Source organism: Haemorhous mexicanus, chromosome 5, assembly GCF_027477595.1.
Source record: "Haemorhous mexicanus isolate bHaeMex1 chromosome 5, bHaeMex1.pri, whole genome shotgun sequence".
Classification (NCBI taxonomy): Eukaryota; Metazoa; Chordata; class Aves; order Passeriformes; family Fringillidae; genus Haemorhous; species Haemorhous mexicanus.
In genome coordinates this window covers 28830566-28846937 of record NC_082345.1, presented here as the reverse complement: position 1 = coordinate 28846937, position 16372 = coordinate 28830566, and the positions used below count along the sequence as shown (strand labels likewise).

Here is a 16372-nt window from a genome sequence, read left to right as displayed (position 1 = left end):
TGACACACTATTTCCCACCTATTTTAACATAATTGAAAACTAAGTTGCTGTTGAAATGAATAATCCTAGACTTCTCCTCTCCCTGCCTGCTGCTTCTCAGTCTCAGCCCTTTTTAAAGTCAGCTCCAGCAACTGTGGGGCTACACATCCCACAAATTCAACAGGAAAGCCTCACCTTTCAGTTACAGCTAGATAGCTTTCAGATTAGATAGGTCAGGGGCAAAATCAGAGCTTCCCTGTCAACAAATAGTCCTGAAGAGCAAGAATCCACCAAACAAGAAACTAGATGCCCCATCTTCAAGCACGGCTGCTCAAAAGAAGGATCCCCAGGACCACAGGCCCTGTGTCAATAAAGACATACATCACTTTGGACTACCACTGAGTGCCATCAAAAAAGTCATTTTTTCTGACCCCATCAAGAGAATCTTTGATTAAAACTGGCCCTGGTTCAGCATGGAAGGCAGTGTCAGGAGTGGCACTTAGGCTGTTCCTCCCCAACACCTTCACCACTTCTTCCCTCTGGCCACATCTGTATGGCACAACTGCCAGGCAACAGCGGGCAGCAGAACAGGGGATCCAAGTGATCCTTTCTTTCTGATTGCTGATTGCTGGGCAGGCACTTCAGGAAAACAAGAGGGCTGTTTCTCAACCATTGTGGTGCCTATGGTTAAGAAACAGAGTAAAACCACGGGGTCATCACTCCTTTTGCAGCATGTTTTTATGTACTGGGAAGAAGGGATGGGAATTCAGAGCAGAGATCTTGCTATGGGGCTGCTTCCCTTTTATGGATTTTCCCAAAGAGCTGGAATTTTAAAAGTACCCTGGCCTTGAATGGAGCAGTTGGCTGGCTGATAGCTCCCCTGGCTCTAGATGTGTAGTGGAGGGAAACTTAAGTCATCAAACAATTGGCAGCTCCAGCACAGAGTAAAGTCAGTTTCTATTTCAGGGAAAGGAAAGGCAACTGCTCCCTGCAGGGAATGTCTGCACTAGCTCAGAGCCAGGAATAGGCTGCGATTTTTAAACCTTTTTTCCACCCTACACTTCAGGAAAAGTGAACACACAATGTTCATTCGCAGGGATCGTTTCCTGAGCATGATGTGTGCTCACTGTCCCACAGGTCACTTTCCAGTGTGTCACATCCTTCTGCACAAGGGAGAACAGGAAATGGCAAACTCCCAGTATGAGGCAAAGCATTCCCATCGCAGCAATTGGTCCACAGGAGCTATAAATTGGTCTCCTCCAGAAACAGATCAAAATTTGTCTTCTGGGAGGGTGGCTGGAAACTGAAGGTAAGTTTGAACCAGTAATTTTTTTAGTGTCTCCGAGTTCTCAATTAGGAAAGTGTCTGCAGGCTTTGGACTAATGTATACCTTTAGTGCTGGGGAGATTTTTTCTCTGAGAGCAGGAGTTGGCTTTTTTTCCCTTTCTGCTGGCATTAATCAATATCAAAAGATTTGCATCACTACATGGCCTATGCTGTATATTGAATGATTGCTCTCATAATTCAGTGAGATAGTCACTGCTATTATCTGAGACAGTTCTCAGCAACTAAATCTTCTGAACAAATTGTTAAGAAGCTACAGGAACTGGCATATTTAACGATCATCATATTGATCTGTTGTTAATTTATTGGTGACATGCTCATTGTTAATTTCAATGCTGGTATCCATTTAGATTAGTGTTAGTCCTTGTGTTTCCAGTTTTATTTCTAACTCTAGTGTAAAAATAATAGGACACAGCCTCCAGTTGAGAGAAGCACAATGTATTAAGTGATTCAAATGACCCAATGACACCCAGAGAGACTGGGGGCATTTTCTGAAGAGCATGGGGGGTGTCTTAAAAGATCTGTGTGAGATGAATTAGGACAAGCCAGCAGAAGGGGGAAAGATTGCAGTGAGAATTATTTATGAATACTCTTCCAGATGGAAAGACTATGGTACAAAGTTTTCTCCTTCTGAAACATGAGGATTCTGCAGAATGAAGCCCCAAGGATCCTAGCTACATAGTGTGACTTTATGAGGGAGCAGGCACCTTCAGGTCCCACAGTACAGAAGATTTAGAAGTAAAAAGGTGCCTGCAGCAATGAATAGTTTTGCTCACTTGCTTAGTGGCAGGGTCTTTCTGCTACAGAGACTCCTTTTGGCTGTGAGGGCATTATGGGCTCCAAACAGCCTCTCAGCCCTGTGGCTGGACCTTGCTAGGTGCAGAGGCAGCACAGCTGTGTGCACAATGCAGCGTGGTGAAGCACAGAAACTCTGCCCCACCAGACAATCAGCTACGCCACTCCTGCTGGCTCTGCTGTCTCAGGTTCCCTGTAAGCAGGATTGAAGTTGCTGGCTTCCTTTGTAGAGCATTTTGCAGCCCTAGAGCAACCTGAAAATATTTATTGGAACATTTCTTTCTGCACTTGTGGCAATGAACAGAGACAGCAAACAGAGACTGTCTAGCACAGAAACACTGAAGATTCATCTCCTAGAAGCAAAGCCTCTCCCGCTATCTTGCCAGGGGAGGTTTTCCAGACCCAGCAGTTTTCAAGCCTTTTCTACTCACAGGCCTCTGTATTTCCCCTGTTTTCCCATCTGCAAGGGAGTGCACACTATAAATGGACCTGCTTTTCTGATGTGCTCTTCATGACTCTTATTAACAAGGTTTGGAGGCCTCCCTGCCACTGTAACTGGGTATTTATGACCACAGGTTGGACTAGGCACCACAGAACAGTAGTTCCCATCTTTGTTCATACACTGACACCAGGTCACAATAGGAAAAAATAAAAACCCCATGCTGCGGGGCCTTGAGTTGCTGAAGCTTAAAGCAAGGAAGGATGTTCACGATACCTGTCCAAGGCATTAATAAACTCCTCACCTCCTATATGGAAAATCCAGATTCCACTCAGCAGCTTCCCTCTGTCCTCCTTTAATAGGAAATCACCCCTAAACAAAAACCTGGAAGGTGGCTTTTACCTCCTTGGAGTCTGACCTTTCTTGTGAAAGATGTCCTTCTATATTGCAGATCCTCTGAATCCCATCAGGGGGACAACAGATTAGTTCTGACAGCATTGCTCTTCTGGGCACTGAGTCACCTAATCTCAGGGGAATTTCTGTCCCCAGGGTTTCAAAAGACCTTTTGTGTCTTCACAGAGATAATGGTAACAGCACCTCTGACCCCAGTCCTTAGGATATTTCAGTCTTTGCAGGGATTAAGAAAAACATTTTAAAGTTTCTCATTTTAAAGTTACAGTGGAATACGTAATTAAATGTGCACATTGATAAGGGTATGTGTGTGTACGTGAGTGTGCACGTGTGTGCAGATGGAAAACCTTTCTTGTAGCTGTACAAGCAACAAAAATTTGGCTGGATGCCATCCCTGAAACGGCGGTCCAGGATGAGCATGTCTCACGGGGTTTTTTTGACATAAATCCCACCCCAGACTTTTCTTTCTCTGGACAGAAGCCATGGAGAGGGACGGCGCTGCCTTTCTGCCGACAGCAGACCCCACGCAGCACTTCCACGCAGCCCTGCTGGACCAGAGGCGGAGGCTGCGCGGCCAAATCGCTCACCTCCACCGGGCAGCTCGGAAACTCAGCCAGCTCCGCAGGAGCTCCCTGATCGCCACCGTCGGCGGGAGCACCCTGACGGCCGCCGGGGCGCTCACAGCCATCCTGGGGCTGTCCCTGAGCCCCGCCACGCTCGGAGCCTCTCTGCTGGCCTCGGCCGTGGGTCTGGGCCTGGCCACGGCCGGCGGGGCCGTCAGCATCACTTCCGACCTCTCCTTAGTGCTCTGCAATTCCCGGGAGGTGAGGAAGGTGCAGGAAATTGCAATGACTTGTCGGAAACAGATGAGGGAAATACTCGGCTGCCTGGAGTTCCTTCGCCGGGGGCAGGGCCCAGGCGACCCTGCGCTGCGGCAGTCGGAGAAGAGGGCATCCATCTCGCTCTACAACTCCGTCTGCTTCGTGGTCTTCTGCGGCTCCCACAGCTTCCTCGTGCCAGAATACACAAAGGAGGTCACCAAAGTCAGCCAGGCTGTGCTGAAGGCCAAAATCCAGAAGCTGGCTGACAACCTCGAGACCTGCACCAGGGCAATGGATGAAGTCTGTGATCTTCTTGAGTCCAGAACAGAGCTTTCCCCACACACGAGGAGACTCGGCTTGGGTGCTAAAACCACTGCTGAGATCCTGAGACCCTCCAGCTGAAACTGTGTTTGACCCGTGTTAAAACTGGGTTTGGAGACATTGCATTATTTACTGTGACCATTAGCACTGCTGCCTGTTGTTTTACAGTTCACGGTGCTGGTGCTGTGAGGAGGACGTTCTGCAGACCCCTTTTTCCCCAGCCATCTCCACTGCTCTGCTCCCCCAAGGCAGCAAAAAGAAGTAGGTCAGGAGGCAGATGAAATACCTGATGCTGACTGAACCTGGTTTGTAAACAGCTTATGAATCTGTGTGTGGTACAAGAGCTGGAGTACCCTAAAAAAGCCAGCAGCTGCCAGTTTCCAGTAGAGTACAAGCCCATTACCAAGGTACATCTGGAAAGGCTGTAGAAAGAAGCAGCTCCAGATATGACAGACTGTATGGATAGTTCACCATCCCAGGGTGAAATAGCAGGGCCAGAATTTATCCGTTTTGGAGAAACCTCTCCAGACTGAGAACTGTGATGTTTGTATTCTATTTATTTACATAGAATGATTTTAAGCTTATGATACTGTATTTAAGAGTGTGTACATATATATATATATACATACATATATATATACATATATATATATATATATACTTTTTTTTTTAAGGCGGCCTCTGTTCCAAAGGAAAGCTGTTGTTTTTTAGAGTAAAGCAAGTCTGTAGCATGTGAGAGCAAGTTACCTGTTGTTTTGCTGTGAGGGAGGGCAAATCCCTGTAGGAAAAGGAAAGCATGACCTGAATGCTGATAGTAATAAAATAGGTGAAGCACAGTTCAAACAGTGACAGTAGATTTTAGGAGCCAAAACAGAGAGAAGAAGAGTGGTCCTGGGACCAGAGACTGCCTCAGGGCACTGGTGGAAGGAAGCAGTTATATCTCCTGCAGCAGGAAGGGAAGGGTAGGCTGGTGCTACGTGATGGGAGCACACCTGAGAGGCAGAGGTGCCACTCTCCATGCAGCTGAGCAGCCTGTGAGACCCACAGTGGATCATCTGTGATGGAGGAGGCAGCGCTCATGGAAAGCTACACGTGGTCCTAGCAATGCTTCCCACGGAAGGCTTCACATCTGTGAAACACATGCAGGTACTGATCTTCAGGAGGGGTAGAGAGGAGCAGGATGATTCAGTGGCAGAAGCCCTACAAAGCAGGAGCAAGGACTGGGACCCTGTTTCAAGTGACTGTTCTGCTAAATATGCCTTTTGTGATTTTGAGCCATCAGTACCTCAGTTCCCTGTCTAAAAACAGGGACAGTAGTACTTCCCTACCTCACCAGGATGTGTATGGGATCACCCCACTGTGAAGGGCCCAAGTATGGTGATGATGGGGATCATGGCAGTACCTGAAAGAGGTACAAGGAAGAGACCCTGAAACTAGCTTGAGGTGACTCAAAGGGTTAATGCAGAGGTAACTCCCTCCACAAGCATGCCCCAGTGGATAAGGGAAACTTCCCTGAGCAGACACAAATCCAAATGATCAGAAAAACCTACTCTGTAATTCTGTAACACTGACCAAGTTCTTAGGGAGGGCAGCACTCCGTGTCACAAAGCTTGAATCCCTGTCCTTTTTGTCTCTTCTTTTCATGATATCAATATTTGTTTTAATATATTGTAGGAAGAATAAAAGCTCTGGTTCCCCAGTGTGGGACTCAAATGCTTTTGATACCCATGCCTGTTTGCCAGAAATGAGCAAGTACACTGCTGATTGGAATAAATGAACATGAAGCACTTTTGTGTCAGCGTCTCTCTGCACTCCTGGCGGTGATGTGCTTGTACACATTGTCCATCTCATGCACCCCTTATGAAATAACTGACATTACATCTGCACTAAAATTCATCTGCTGGGGAGGCTCTCACCCTGTCCCTGCAAAGGACTGTAACATGCAGTAGAGCTAGGAGCACATTTGTTTAAAGCCAAGTTGAAAAGGCCTGGAGTGACAATTTCTAAATCCAGTATAATCTGCAGTGTCCTGTGCTGAAAAGCACAAAAAAGGAATTACTACTTAGAAGCTTTTTATTTATTTCATCATGCATGAATGCTCCCAACAGCAGTTCAGGACAGGAGAAAACTTTCATTCAAATACATCTGTTGACAATGGGGAATTACACAAACTGGAATTTCACCAGAAGAGAATTGCTCCACCCTGCTCCCCACTAAAACAGCACCATATTATGTGGGCAAGGAGTTCAGTAAAGAATCACAAGCAGTGGCTTCCTGTCACATCCTTGACTCCATTTCCTGAGGCATCCCAGTGACCCTCACAAGGGTTCATGCCTACGTGCTGGCCAGGCTTAACCTTTAGCACTAACAATAAACAGCAAGCTGATGGTCAGGCTGCTGTAATGTTTGAAACATATGGTAACAAAGAGCATCTACACAGGGTGGTTTGGGGTTTTTTTTTCTCTTTTTTGTTTTAATTTATCACTGCTCCTGAGCACAGTGGGATGCAGCAGTTTCATTTTGACTCCTGCCCATGAATTGTTTCAGGTTTCCTCTTCTTTCCGTGTCACGCAGGGAGTTCGTTCGTATTTCCTCTCACTTTCCTCATTGTTCTGGGCGCAGAGGAAATGCCACGCTCGGAATCCAGGGACAGATGCTGCAGAGTATCAGCATTGCCACTGGGAGCACGCCCAGACAGACTTCCCAGAGACAGAGGGGAAAAAAAAATTCATAATTCATACTTCAAAAATTCACACTAGCAAGTATCATAAACAGAAAAACAATCTGGGACAATGACAGCTCTTTTCTCTCTTCCCATCACTAGTGCTTCAAAATGTTTTGTACCAACACATCCGAAACACTTAATTTGTTCTCTGTGAAAAATGCCAATCACTTGTTTTTAAAATTTTAAAAGTTTAATAGTAATAAAATGGCTATAAAAATAGTAATATAATTAAAGTAATAAAAATTTGAACAATTGGGATTAGGACAATATGAGACAATAAAAACAAAGAGTTATGTACAGTCCGGGTCCCTCTTTCTGGGCAAAATAAGCCTGAAAAAGGACACACGTTAACAGAGGATTAACCCTTAAAAGCAACAGTCCATTACATATTGACACACCTCATACATGATGCATAAATTCCATTTAAACAAAGGATTCTGTCTGGTCAGTGTCATCTTCTTCTTCTTAATCCTGACGGCGGCTTCAGGGCTGAGCGAGGCGGAAAGAACACGATAAGAGAGCAATAAATTCCTTTTCTCTGAAAGATTAAGGTGTCCTCTGGCTGCTATCTTCGTGCGAGTCCTCTCTTAAAAAAAGTATCTTACATAGCATAGTTTCTATTTTAACACTATGTTATAACCTAAAACTATATTTAACACACTACTTAAGAAAATTAACACAGCATAACTTTCTAACATGACACATATAATATTCACTTTAATATTTGCGAAAAGCCAATCATAAAATACGCATTTTTCACATTCTTTATATGCGTTATGGATATAAGTTTATAGATATTCTTGCCTTTTTGTGCCTGGCCAGCTCATTTTGCCTGTTCTTTCACAGCTGTGGAAGGCATGAGCTGGGAACAACATCAAGCACTGCCTAAGCCGTGCAGGGCTGAGCGCAGGCCTGAGGCTTGGCCGCTCGGGTGGGCGGGCAGGCTTTCCCACAGCCACTTCAGGCTGCCCTTGTCCCTTGTCCCGGGAGAGGCGGCTGGAGATCCGCAGCCCGCCCTTCCCAGGGCACCTCCCGGCGCTGAGGGAGAGCCCTCCCGCCCCTCTTGGCTCTTCCTCCGGAACTACACATCCCGTCGCGCCCCGGGGAGGACTACAGCTCCCAGAGTGCTCTGCGCTGCAGCCGGAGGGCACGGGCCAAGATGGCGGCAGGAGAGGAGGAAGGCTCGGCCGCGGAGCCGGAGCAGGAGCAGGAGCAGGAGCCGGCGGCGGAGGAGCCGCGGAGCTTCAAGGACTTGGTGAGGCTGGGCCGGAGCTCGCTGCACTGTTTCCGAGGAGCATCGTCCTGCTCTCCCCGCGCGGAGGAGGCCGGGGGAGCTGCCGGCCTGCCCGCGGCGCAGACACGTGCGGCGGGCAGCGGGACCGGGCCCGGCAGGGGCTGCGGGCGCTCGGCCGCTGCCCCGCTGCGCTTGGCACTGCTGCTCCCATCGCCGCTATCTTCAAGTAGTCTTAACTTGACATGGTGTTTTTTGTTTTCTTTGATCGTGGTGAAGAGATAAGCGTGTGTGGGGAGGGAAGTTCCTTGTGTAAACTAGGGTAAAACCGACTATATTCTTCCTGTGACAGTCAACTCTAACAGATTTTGAGCAAATCCGATGAAGTTACGGATGGAGGATACTACTGTGAGCAGCCTGCCCTTTCAGAGAGTTGCACTGGGGGCCTGGTGGGGTTTGTCTCCACTAGATACAAGTTGGCTCTGTTGCAGCATGTATTTCATTAAATCCGTGATTTAATTTAGGTCTTTTTGGTGATGTCTGTTTCCCTTTTCTCTTGTCACTAATGTCCAGGGAGTGACAGATGTCCTGTGTGAAGCTTGTGACCAGTTGGGATGGAAGGTGCCAACGAAGATCCAGATTGAGGCTATACCAGTGGCTCTCCAAGGTGAGCAGTGTACTTCTTTGATGCTGAACTGGGGTCTGCTCCAGGAGCTCTGGGTGAATGAATTTTGCTGAGTGAGAAGGATCAGGGATGAGTGTGTCCCAACTTCTTCATTGTTGAGGATCTCTGTCCGGAAATAGTTTTCATATTTATTCTGTGTCCTTCCCAGGATGGAGCTTGGGATACTAGATTGTCCTATAACCCTGCCTGCAGCCACAAACTTTCAGATGGGTACAAACATTGTTCCTTGAGTGTTCACTCCTGTTGTGTAGTTCTGACACTCCATGTTAAGTAGAAATCTTATTAATCATTTGAATTGCTAGTCCACATTGATTATCTTGTTCCTGAAATATTCAGGGATACACAGGAAGCTTCCAATAGGTTTTGGGCTGTACTGCTTCTGATGGAGACCTACAGTGTTTGTGTGTGACTGAAAGTGAAGATGCCTTGACTGATTCCTTAGTGTGTATAATTTGCTTTGCTGTGAGCAGGCAACTCTTTGAATTTAGATTTCTGAAGTGAGGAATAAACCAAACCACACTGACTTTCTGCAAGCATTCTAGAATTACAAAAAAAAAAATTACTGAATTCAGCAGACATTTCTGCCTCTAGAAATATTATTTTTTTAAACAACCCCTCCCCGAAAACACTCTCAAGGAGGAAAGGAACAACATAGTGACAGAATGGGAGCAAACTTTCAGTGTCTGCTCTGTCCTAGCATTTAACTTTTGTCAGACTCTTTTACACATATAAGATTCTCTTGGGGAAAAAAAAAAAAAAACACAAACACAAAGGTAAGCCTGCATGCCTGAGGAATTGTTTCCAGTGTAAGGTGTATTGACAGCGTGCTCTTCTCAGCTGCATGAGGAGGTCATAATGGATTCTATTGATGAATTCCACCCTGTTGCCTGCATTGTTTTGGGGTAAAAGACTTTCTGTCCTACCCTTCCTACTGAAGGAACTGGTTTAGATTACCCTGTTAATCAATGGCACAATTGTGCCTTGTGAAATGTGAGCCTGGTAGTGCTGTTGTCCTGTAGTTTGTGTGACTGAAGTCTCAAACACCACGGTCTGTTTCCTTGTAAGCTGGTAAGCAGACAACATTTGGACTAGAATAGTGAGGTGGAGTCGTTAAGCTGTAAACTGATGTCAGATTTGAGACATTACAAAGTGCAACTTATTTTGAACCTAAGGTTTGTATGAAACCCTTTATATTAACTAGAAAATTGACTATTGAGGCTGTAATCATTGTACAAATAAAATCACAGTCTTAAAAATGCTTCAAAAGATTCTGAGGTTCTTTGGTTTGGCCCTTTGTACTTGTTGGGTTTTTTTTACCTTCTGTGTGTCTGCCTTTTTATCTGTCCTTAGGGAATTCTTGTGTTTTGTAGCACAGTGCTTTAAAGTCTTCTTTCTCTTTTGTGGATGTATAACAGCCTTTTGTCCCCTTGCTCCTTCTCTCAGGCAGAGATGTCATTGGACTGGCAGAAACTGGCTCTGGGAAAACAGGAGCCTTTGCTTTGCCAATTCTGCAAGCACTGCTGGAAACACCTCAGCGATTATTTGCTCTTGTGCTCACACCAACAAGGGAGCTGGCCTTCCAAATCTCAGAGCAGTTTGAAGCTCTTGGGTCCTCCATTGGTGTTCAAAGCAGTAAGTAGCTTCTATGGTATTGGACCAGTTTTTCTGAAGAGCAGTTTGTCAGCTTGAGAGTGCAAAGATAAAAATAGAGGATTTGTATGAGGGGTTGAACAAAATGTGAGAAAAGCTTATGCTGCTGGAAGACCAAGATCTGGTACCTGCTTTGAGAAGAAAAGACTCTGTGGTCTTTCCTCATGGAGTGGTCTACAGCTCTTCTGCATTCTATGTCTAAATAGTTAAAGGTGGAAGTAGAAGAGAGTGTTCACAATAGTGAGTTTGTGTCCAGTGAAATTGCAGAGAGCTCCCTCCTTTGGTGTGATGTAGTTTAATCTTCCTTTCAGACTGTCTGTATTGATTCTTCAGATAATCTCTCAAAAAAAGCTTTGTGGGTATTTTTAGGATTCCTAGATTTTTGCACTTGAGTAAAACTACAAGGAATAGATTCTGCCTGTAGCTCTGCAGCTGTGAAAATGAAATACTTGTGGCCGGTAAGGAATTAAATGCATGGCTTAAGAAGCCTAGGAAGGTCAGATATGCTAAAATAAAGTAAATTCTCATAAAAAAAGTAGCTTTTCATTTGTACAGAATTGCTGTGGGTGGTGGGCAGTCAGAGTATACACTGCAGTGCCAGGGGAGGGCTGGTGCTACACCAAGGGATTCACTCCCCTCTCTTTGTCCTGCAGCGGTTATTGTGGGTGGAATTGACACGATGTCTCAGGCTCTGGCCTTAGCCAAGAAACCACATGTTATAATTGGTAAGTTGATGTGCTGGGCATGTGGAGTATGAATATTATCAAACTGCAGCTAACCAAGGAAAGCAAAGTACATTCTTCATTTGTGTTTTGTCCCAAGCTCTGAGTACTGGCTTGTTAAAGTTTCTAAAGTATCCACCAGTAACTTTGTTGCTACAAGCTCATTCCAAAGCAGTCCTGCTAGACCTAAAGTGCTTTTGGCTTGTTTTTTCATTCTCCTCAAGTATTTGAAGTGCTGCTCTCATCCTTCACAGTACAGCCTGTCTACAGTCTTTTTTGTGTCACTTCTTTATAGGACATTCTTCAGAGAGTCTGACTCCATTAGTCTTCTTTCAAAACACTTTCTGAAGATACTCTATGACAGAGTTATTCCCACAAAGCGATCTTTACTTTTCCTGGGCAAAGAATCCCATTTTTGTAGTGGGCAGCTGTCTTGCCTGTTTGGATATTTTTCTCTGCTTTCATTCTGAACTTGCTCTTGTGCTTTTGGTAGCAACCCCTGGCCGTCTTGTGGATCATCTGGAGAACACGAAGGGCTTCAACTTACGAGCTCTGAAGTTCCTAGTGATGGACGAGGCTGACCGGATTCTTAACATGGATTTCGAGACCGAGGTAGGGATCTGCTGAAAGACGAGTTTGGAACGTCAGATGAGTGCCTTTGAAATCGCTTCCTACAGGCACATAGCAAACACTGAGCTGTTCTGCAGGGAATAGTAGTGAATTGTAACTAAAATCTAATAATTACACACAAGTCTGTGGTGGGATTAGAACGTAGCAGAGTACTGCAGAGCACTGCCAAGACAGTAGGAGGCACTTTGTCTCTGAAATCCACTGGTGTCTCTGGAGTGCCTGATGTAGAATATAGTTAGTGTAGAAAACAATCACAGACACATTCCTGCAGAAACATTGCCTGATATTTGCACTGTTGATGGACTTTTGGAGTTCACACTGTCTAACTGTCAACAAGATATCAGCCTACACCTTCCCTTTAGAAGAGAAAAAAATTGTTCCTACTGTATGTTTACACATGCATTAGTCTCCATGTGGATTATCTTTATATTTGTGGAAGGTTTGTGTCTTGCTTGCTTGTAGTATTTAGTATTTCCATTTCCTTATTTTTTTACAGGTGGATAAGATATTAAAAGTGATTCCTCGAGACAGGAAGACATTCCTATTTTCTGCCACCATGACCAAGAAGGTGGGAGCAGACTAATCTGTTTTAGTTCTCCTTCCATCAGGCTATTCTCTTAACTAGACTGTATTAATACAATTTTTTGACAAGATCTCTGTCCAACTAAATTTCATTAATCTTACCAGGTTCAAAAACTCCAGCGTGCTGCTCTGAAGAATCCTGTTAAATGTGCTGTTTCTTCCAAGTATCAGACTGTTGAAAAACTACAGCAGTACTACATTTTCATCCCCTCCAAATTCAAGGTAATGGTATTTCTGTTTCTTCTCTCTTACTGTCTTTTCTTGCTCCTACATCTGTCCAATATCTTCATTTTCTGAGTCCTAGACTTAATGTTGCACATGTGATTATCTCTGGGTTTTTTTTTAATTCTCCCTCTGTTTCTTTACAGGACAGCTACCTGGTTTATATCTTGAATGAACTGGCTGGTAACTCTTTCATGATCTTCTGTAGTACATGTAACAACACTCAGAGGACAGCTCTACTGCTCCGCAACCTGGGGTTCACTGCCATTCCCCTCCACGGGCAGATGAGTCAGGTATGGGCAGGAACCCTCACAACAGAGTAGGCAGGGGGCCTGGGGCTTGGGAAATGGGCTACACCATACTGAGTTACACCTGCCCTGCAGGAGGAGTATTTCACAGCTAGTGGACAGGACTGATCCATTGAAATTTAACTAATGTGAATGCTGACACTGATTCCGTAATACTTAAAACATAAATTAGGGAAGTGGAATTTTTTGAGCAGTTTCTCCCCCAGTTCTTTTGTGCCAATATTTTAACAAGAGCTAACTAGAAACTAGAGTGAGTGTTATTCTCCCATTCCCTTTTTGTCCTTTTTCCAGAATAAACGTTTGGGCTCTCTGAACAAGTTCAAGGCAAAGGCACGTTCTATTCTGCTGGCTACTGATGTTGCAAGCAGAGGTCTGGACATCCCACACGTGGATGTGGTGATAAACTTTGATATTCCTACCCACTCTAAGGTAAGCCTGAGAGCTTCTGGTCACTGGAAGCAGATAGACAAAGAAGGTGGACAAAGGAACAGAGACATCTTTTCTCTGTTCTGTTGACTGGAAGCCTAATTCATGATTCTGTATGTTGAAAGGGGTAGTTCAGCCTCTGCTATTGAGTTGGTATCTCTGTTTGCATGGTCTCATGGCCTGGGTTGTAGAAGTGATCCTGTAAGTGAAGAGGGGAAGTAAGGAATGTTCTATGTCTTTGCATTTTTGCTCAGACTGTGTTTTGCCTTTTTACATTAAAGGGCTTTGGAAACAATTTTAACATATTACTAGTTTCATGTAGTCGTCTCTGGGTCCTTGAGCCAGGTCTGCCTTCATATTTTAAACTGTGTTTTAAAAAAAGAAAAAAATTAAATTCTCTGATTATGACATTCAGCAAGCATTTGGTTAAGAAAGGTGACCTTAATATGTCTCATCTTCATATCACAAAAGTACAGCAAAAGGAAAAGACAGTAAGTTACCAACTCTCTGTATGGAAAGTATGGGGTTGTCTCAGGGATGTGACTGTTCCCCAGCTTAGTTCCAGAAAGCATTAACCTGCATTTCAGGAGTTGCTATTGTTGCTTACAATGATGAAAGATACTGTGCCTTGCAAACAGAAGAAAGCATGGTAGGTCTTTTGAAAGCACTCCTTTTGTAAAGGCACAAAAGTAAGAAAAAAACTGTGGGGGTTGCAGCTTGAATGGTGTTATTATGATCTTTGTGCTCCTCTCTCTCATCTAACCCATAGAACAGATCCTTTCTTACAGTCCTCTCTCTGTGGAGAAGGGAGTATTTTAATTTCCATAATGTAGTATAAAACCTGGAAAACAGCCTAGAACCACACTGACCAAAGATGCTTGATAGATCAGACTCTTCTAAATTATTCTCAATCATCCTCTCTTTCACCATGCTGGCCAAGTCTACTTGTCAGACAGTTTCTCTGGAAGATGCACTATGCAGAGCACTAGATTCCAAGACTGAAAATGCAGGCATGGGGTCACTGTGAATATTAGGTTTCCAGGGAAGTGATAGTGAGTTTTAGCTTTCCAAGGAAGTGAGAGTGAAGTCTTGGCAAAGGTCATGTATTGCAACTTTTATCCTACAGTCTGGAATAATTGGATTTGGTCTTCTCATTTAGCAAGAGAAGAATTCAAATGTTAAAACTGAAGTTGTGCCTCCACTTAGGCCTCGTCTCAAAATCTGCAGTCCCTCCTGAGCATTTAATGCTGGCAGTATGTTCTTGACATTCTCTTGTTCTTTCCTAAAGAGAAAATAGGTAGGCTGATCTGCCATAAGATCTGTTCTGTGTTTGGTGAAGATATATTATTGCTTATCAAGAAAATTCTTTCCAGGATTACATTCATCGTGTTGGGAGAACAGCTCGAGCTGGGAGATCTGGCAAATCTATCACCTTTGTCACACAGTAAGTGATAAAATTTAACAGACTTATTCTTTCCAGCTGTGTTTCAGAGCAGAAAATAGCTGACTTTATCCTGGGTGAGAATAAAATACTACTTTTCATTTTGGAGTGCCAGTTGGTTTTATTTAGTTAAAGGGGAGAGAATTCAAAGCCCAGGCTGTGGAGGGAAGAAAGTCTAGAAAAATTCTAGAAGCAGGCATTTATTGAGCAGAACGGTTTATAACTGGACTATACAATATATTTTTATATTTTTTAAATATATAATGCAGGTTAAGTAACTTTGGGGGGTGTTTTATAAACGCTGAAGTATTTGTCTAAAAAGAAAATCTTTCCCAAGTACTTCTGAACAAAGATGAGATGAGCTGGATAAATCAGAGAAGCCATGCCAAACAGCATCATTTGGATGCAGCTGAGCTGCTTGTGAGACCATCAGCACAAACTAGCAGTGTCTGTAGGCTGGAGACAAGGGCTGAAGTCTGTGAGTGGTGACAGCTGAGGCCCTCTCAGGAGAGCTGATTCAAGCCGGTGCCTTGTCTTTCCTCAGGTACGATGTAGAGCTGTTCCAGCGCATTGAACACCTGATTGGCAAGAAGCTGCCAGCATTCCCCATGCAAGAGGAAGAAGTTATGATGCTGACAGAGCGTGTGGCTGAGGCCCAGAGGTTTGCTCGAATGGTGGGTGCTGGCTTTTTGACCCTGTCCCCACTGTTGTAGCCTGAATTTCTTCAGACCAGACTCTGGGTCAATCTGTTGATTGCATTGCAGGAGCTGCGGGAGCAGGGAGAGAAGAAGCGATCTCGGAACGACGACGATGACACAGAAGAGGCTATTGGTGTCAGGAATAAGGTGGCAGGAGGGAAAAAGAAGAAAAGGAAAGCCTTCTAGTTTGGAATTTGAACAGACTTTATTTTTCTTTTTATGGCTATCTGAGCTATCAGAAACAGTCTACCAAGCCATCACCAGTGGATTTTTTTTCAGAACTACATATGAAATTTGGCAGTCCCTGAAGAAAAAAACCACTTTTCTTCCTCACCAGCTACAGACTGAGCTTGGCCCATGTTGGTACCATGGCAGCAGTTTTCCTTTCAGGGACACCGTCAGACACCATCACCTCTGGCCTGGAAGCAGCTGTGGTCTGGCCCTGCTCATTCTCTACGAAGTGCAGTGTGAGTGCAGCTTTTGCACTGCTGCAGCCTTCCCACTATCCAGTCTCACTGAGTGCATCTGGAGTCAGATCTGTCAGAAGAGAGAGGAAAAGTTAAAAAGAAGTGACTGAGTTTTCACAGCACAGCTGTGATGCCATTGCCTTGGTGAAGGGATGTGTTACATTGAGAACTTAAAATATATTTTGCTTAATTGTAAAGCTACCTGGTTTTCCTTGTCTTGTCACTGACCTGCTTTGTTCATTTTGTGTACCAGCTCTGCCAGAAGGTTTTTTCTTGGGTCAATCCTAGCAATTCAGATGTGACATCAGTACCTTAGATTTGTCAGCTGAAGAGCAGTCCAGCACAGAGAGAACAAGCTTCAGCAGGATGAAACATTCCCTGGCTGGAATTCCATCCAATACCTGCTAATGACTGACACCATCAAGGATAGGTCTGGGTTTCGGGTGGGGTTTTTGTGGCCGATTCTCGTAGTACT

General features: G+C 44.6%; 2 protein-coding genes and 1 long non-coding RNA gene across 3 annotated transcripts; 2 read left to right on the top strand and 1 right to left on the bottom strand.

Moving 5' to 3' along the window:
* Positions 1-1136: 1136 nt before the first annotated feature.
* APOLD1 (apolipoprotein L domain containing 1) lies at positions 1137-5897 on the top strand. The gene is made up of 2 exons (XM_059846621.1): positions 1137-1288; positions 3446-5897. Exon 2 carries the CDS (start codon positions 3451-3453, stop codon positions 4189-4191), a length of 741 nt encoding a protein of 246 aa, XP_059702604.1. The 5' UTR covers positions 1137-1288; positions 3446-3450; the 3' UTR covers positions 4192-5897.
* Positions 5898-6555: 658 nt separating this feature from the next.
* Positions 6556-7973, bottom strand: LOC132327425 (uncharacterized). The gene is made up of 2 exons (XR_009486531.1): positions 7234-7973; positions 6556-6809 (listed from the first exon to the last, which is right to left on the bottom strand). It is a non-coding gene; the product is annotated as an uncharacterized LOC132327425 (long non-coding RNA).
* DDX47 (DEAD-box helicase 47) lies at positions 7933-16098 on the top strand. The gene is made up of 12 exons (XM_059846620.1): positions 7933-8090; positions 8640-8733; positions 10195-10383; positions 11055-11126; positions 11617-11735; positions 12250-12321; positions 12441-12557; positions 12704-12850; positions 13157-13294; positions 14665-14735; positions 15277-15406; positions 15497-16098. The coding sequence occupies exons 1-12, from the start codon at positions 7995-7997 to the stop codon at positions 15614-15616; spliced, it is 1365 nt and encodes a 454-aa protein (XP_059702603.1). The 5' UTR covers positions 7933-7994; the 3' UTR covers positions 15617-16098.
* Positions 16099-16372: the final 274 nt, after the last annotated feature.

Coding starts and splice junctions, on each gene's coding strand:
- DDX47 (XM_059846620.1), top strand. CDS start 7,995: ATGGCGGCAGGAGAGGAGGAAGGCTCGGCCGCGGAGCCGGAGCAGGAG. Junction 8,091..8,639: donor CGCGGAGCTTCAAGGACTTG/GTGAGGCTGGGC, acceptor ACTAATGTCCAG/GGAGTGACAGATGTCCTGTG. Junction 12,851..13,156: donor TCCACGGGCAGATGAGTCAG/GTATGGGCAGGA, acceptor TCCTTTTTCCAG/AATAAACGTTTGGGCTCTCT.
- APOLD1 (XM_059846621.1), top strand. CDS start 3,451: ATGGAGAGGGACGGCGCTGCCTTTCTGCCGACAGCAGACCCCACGCAG.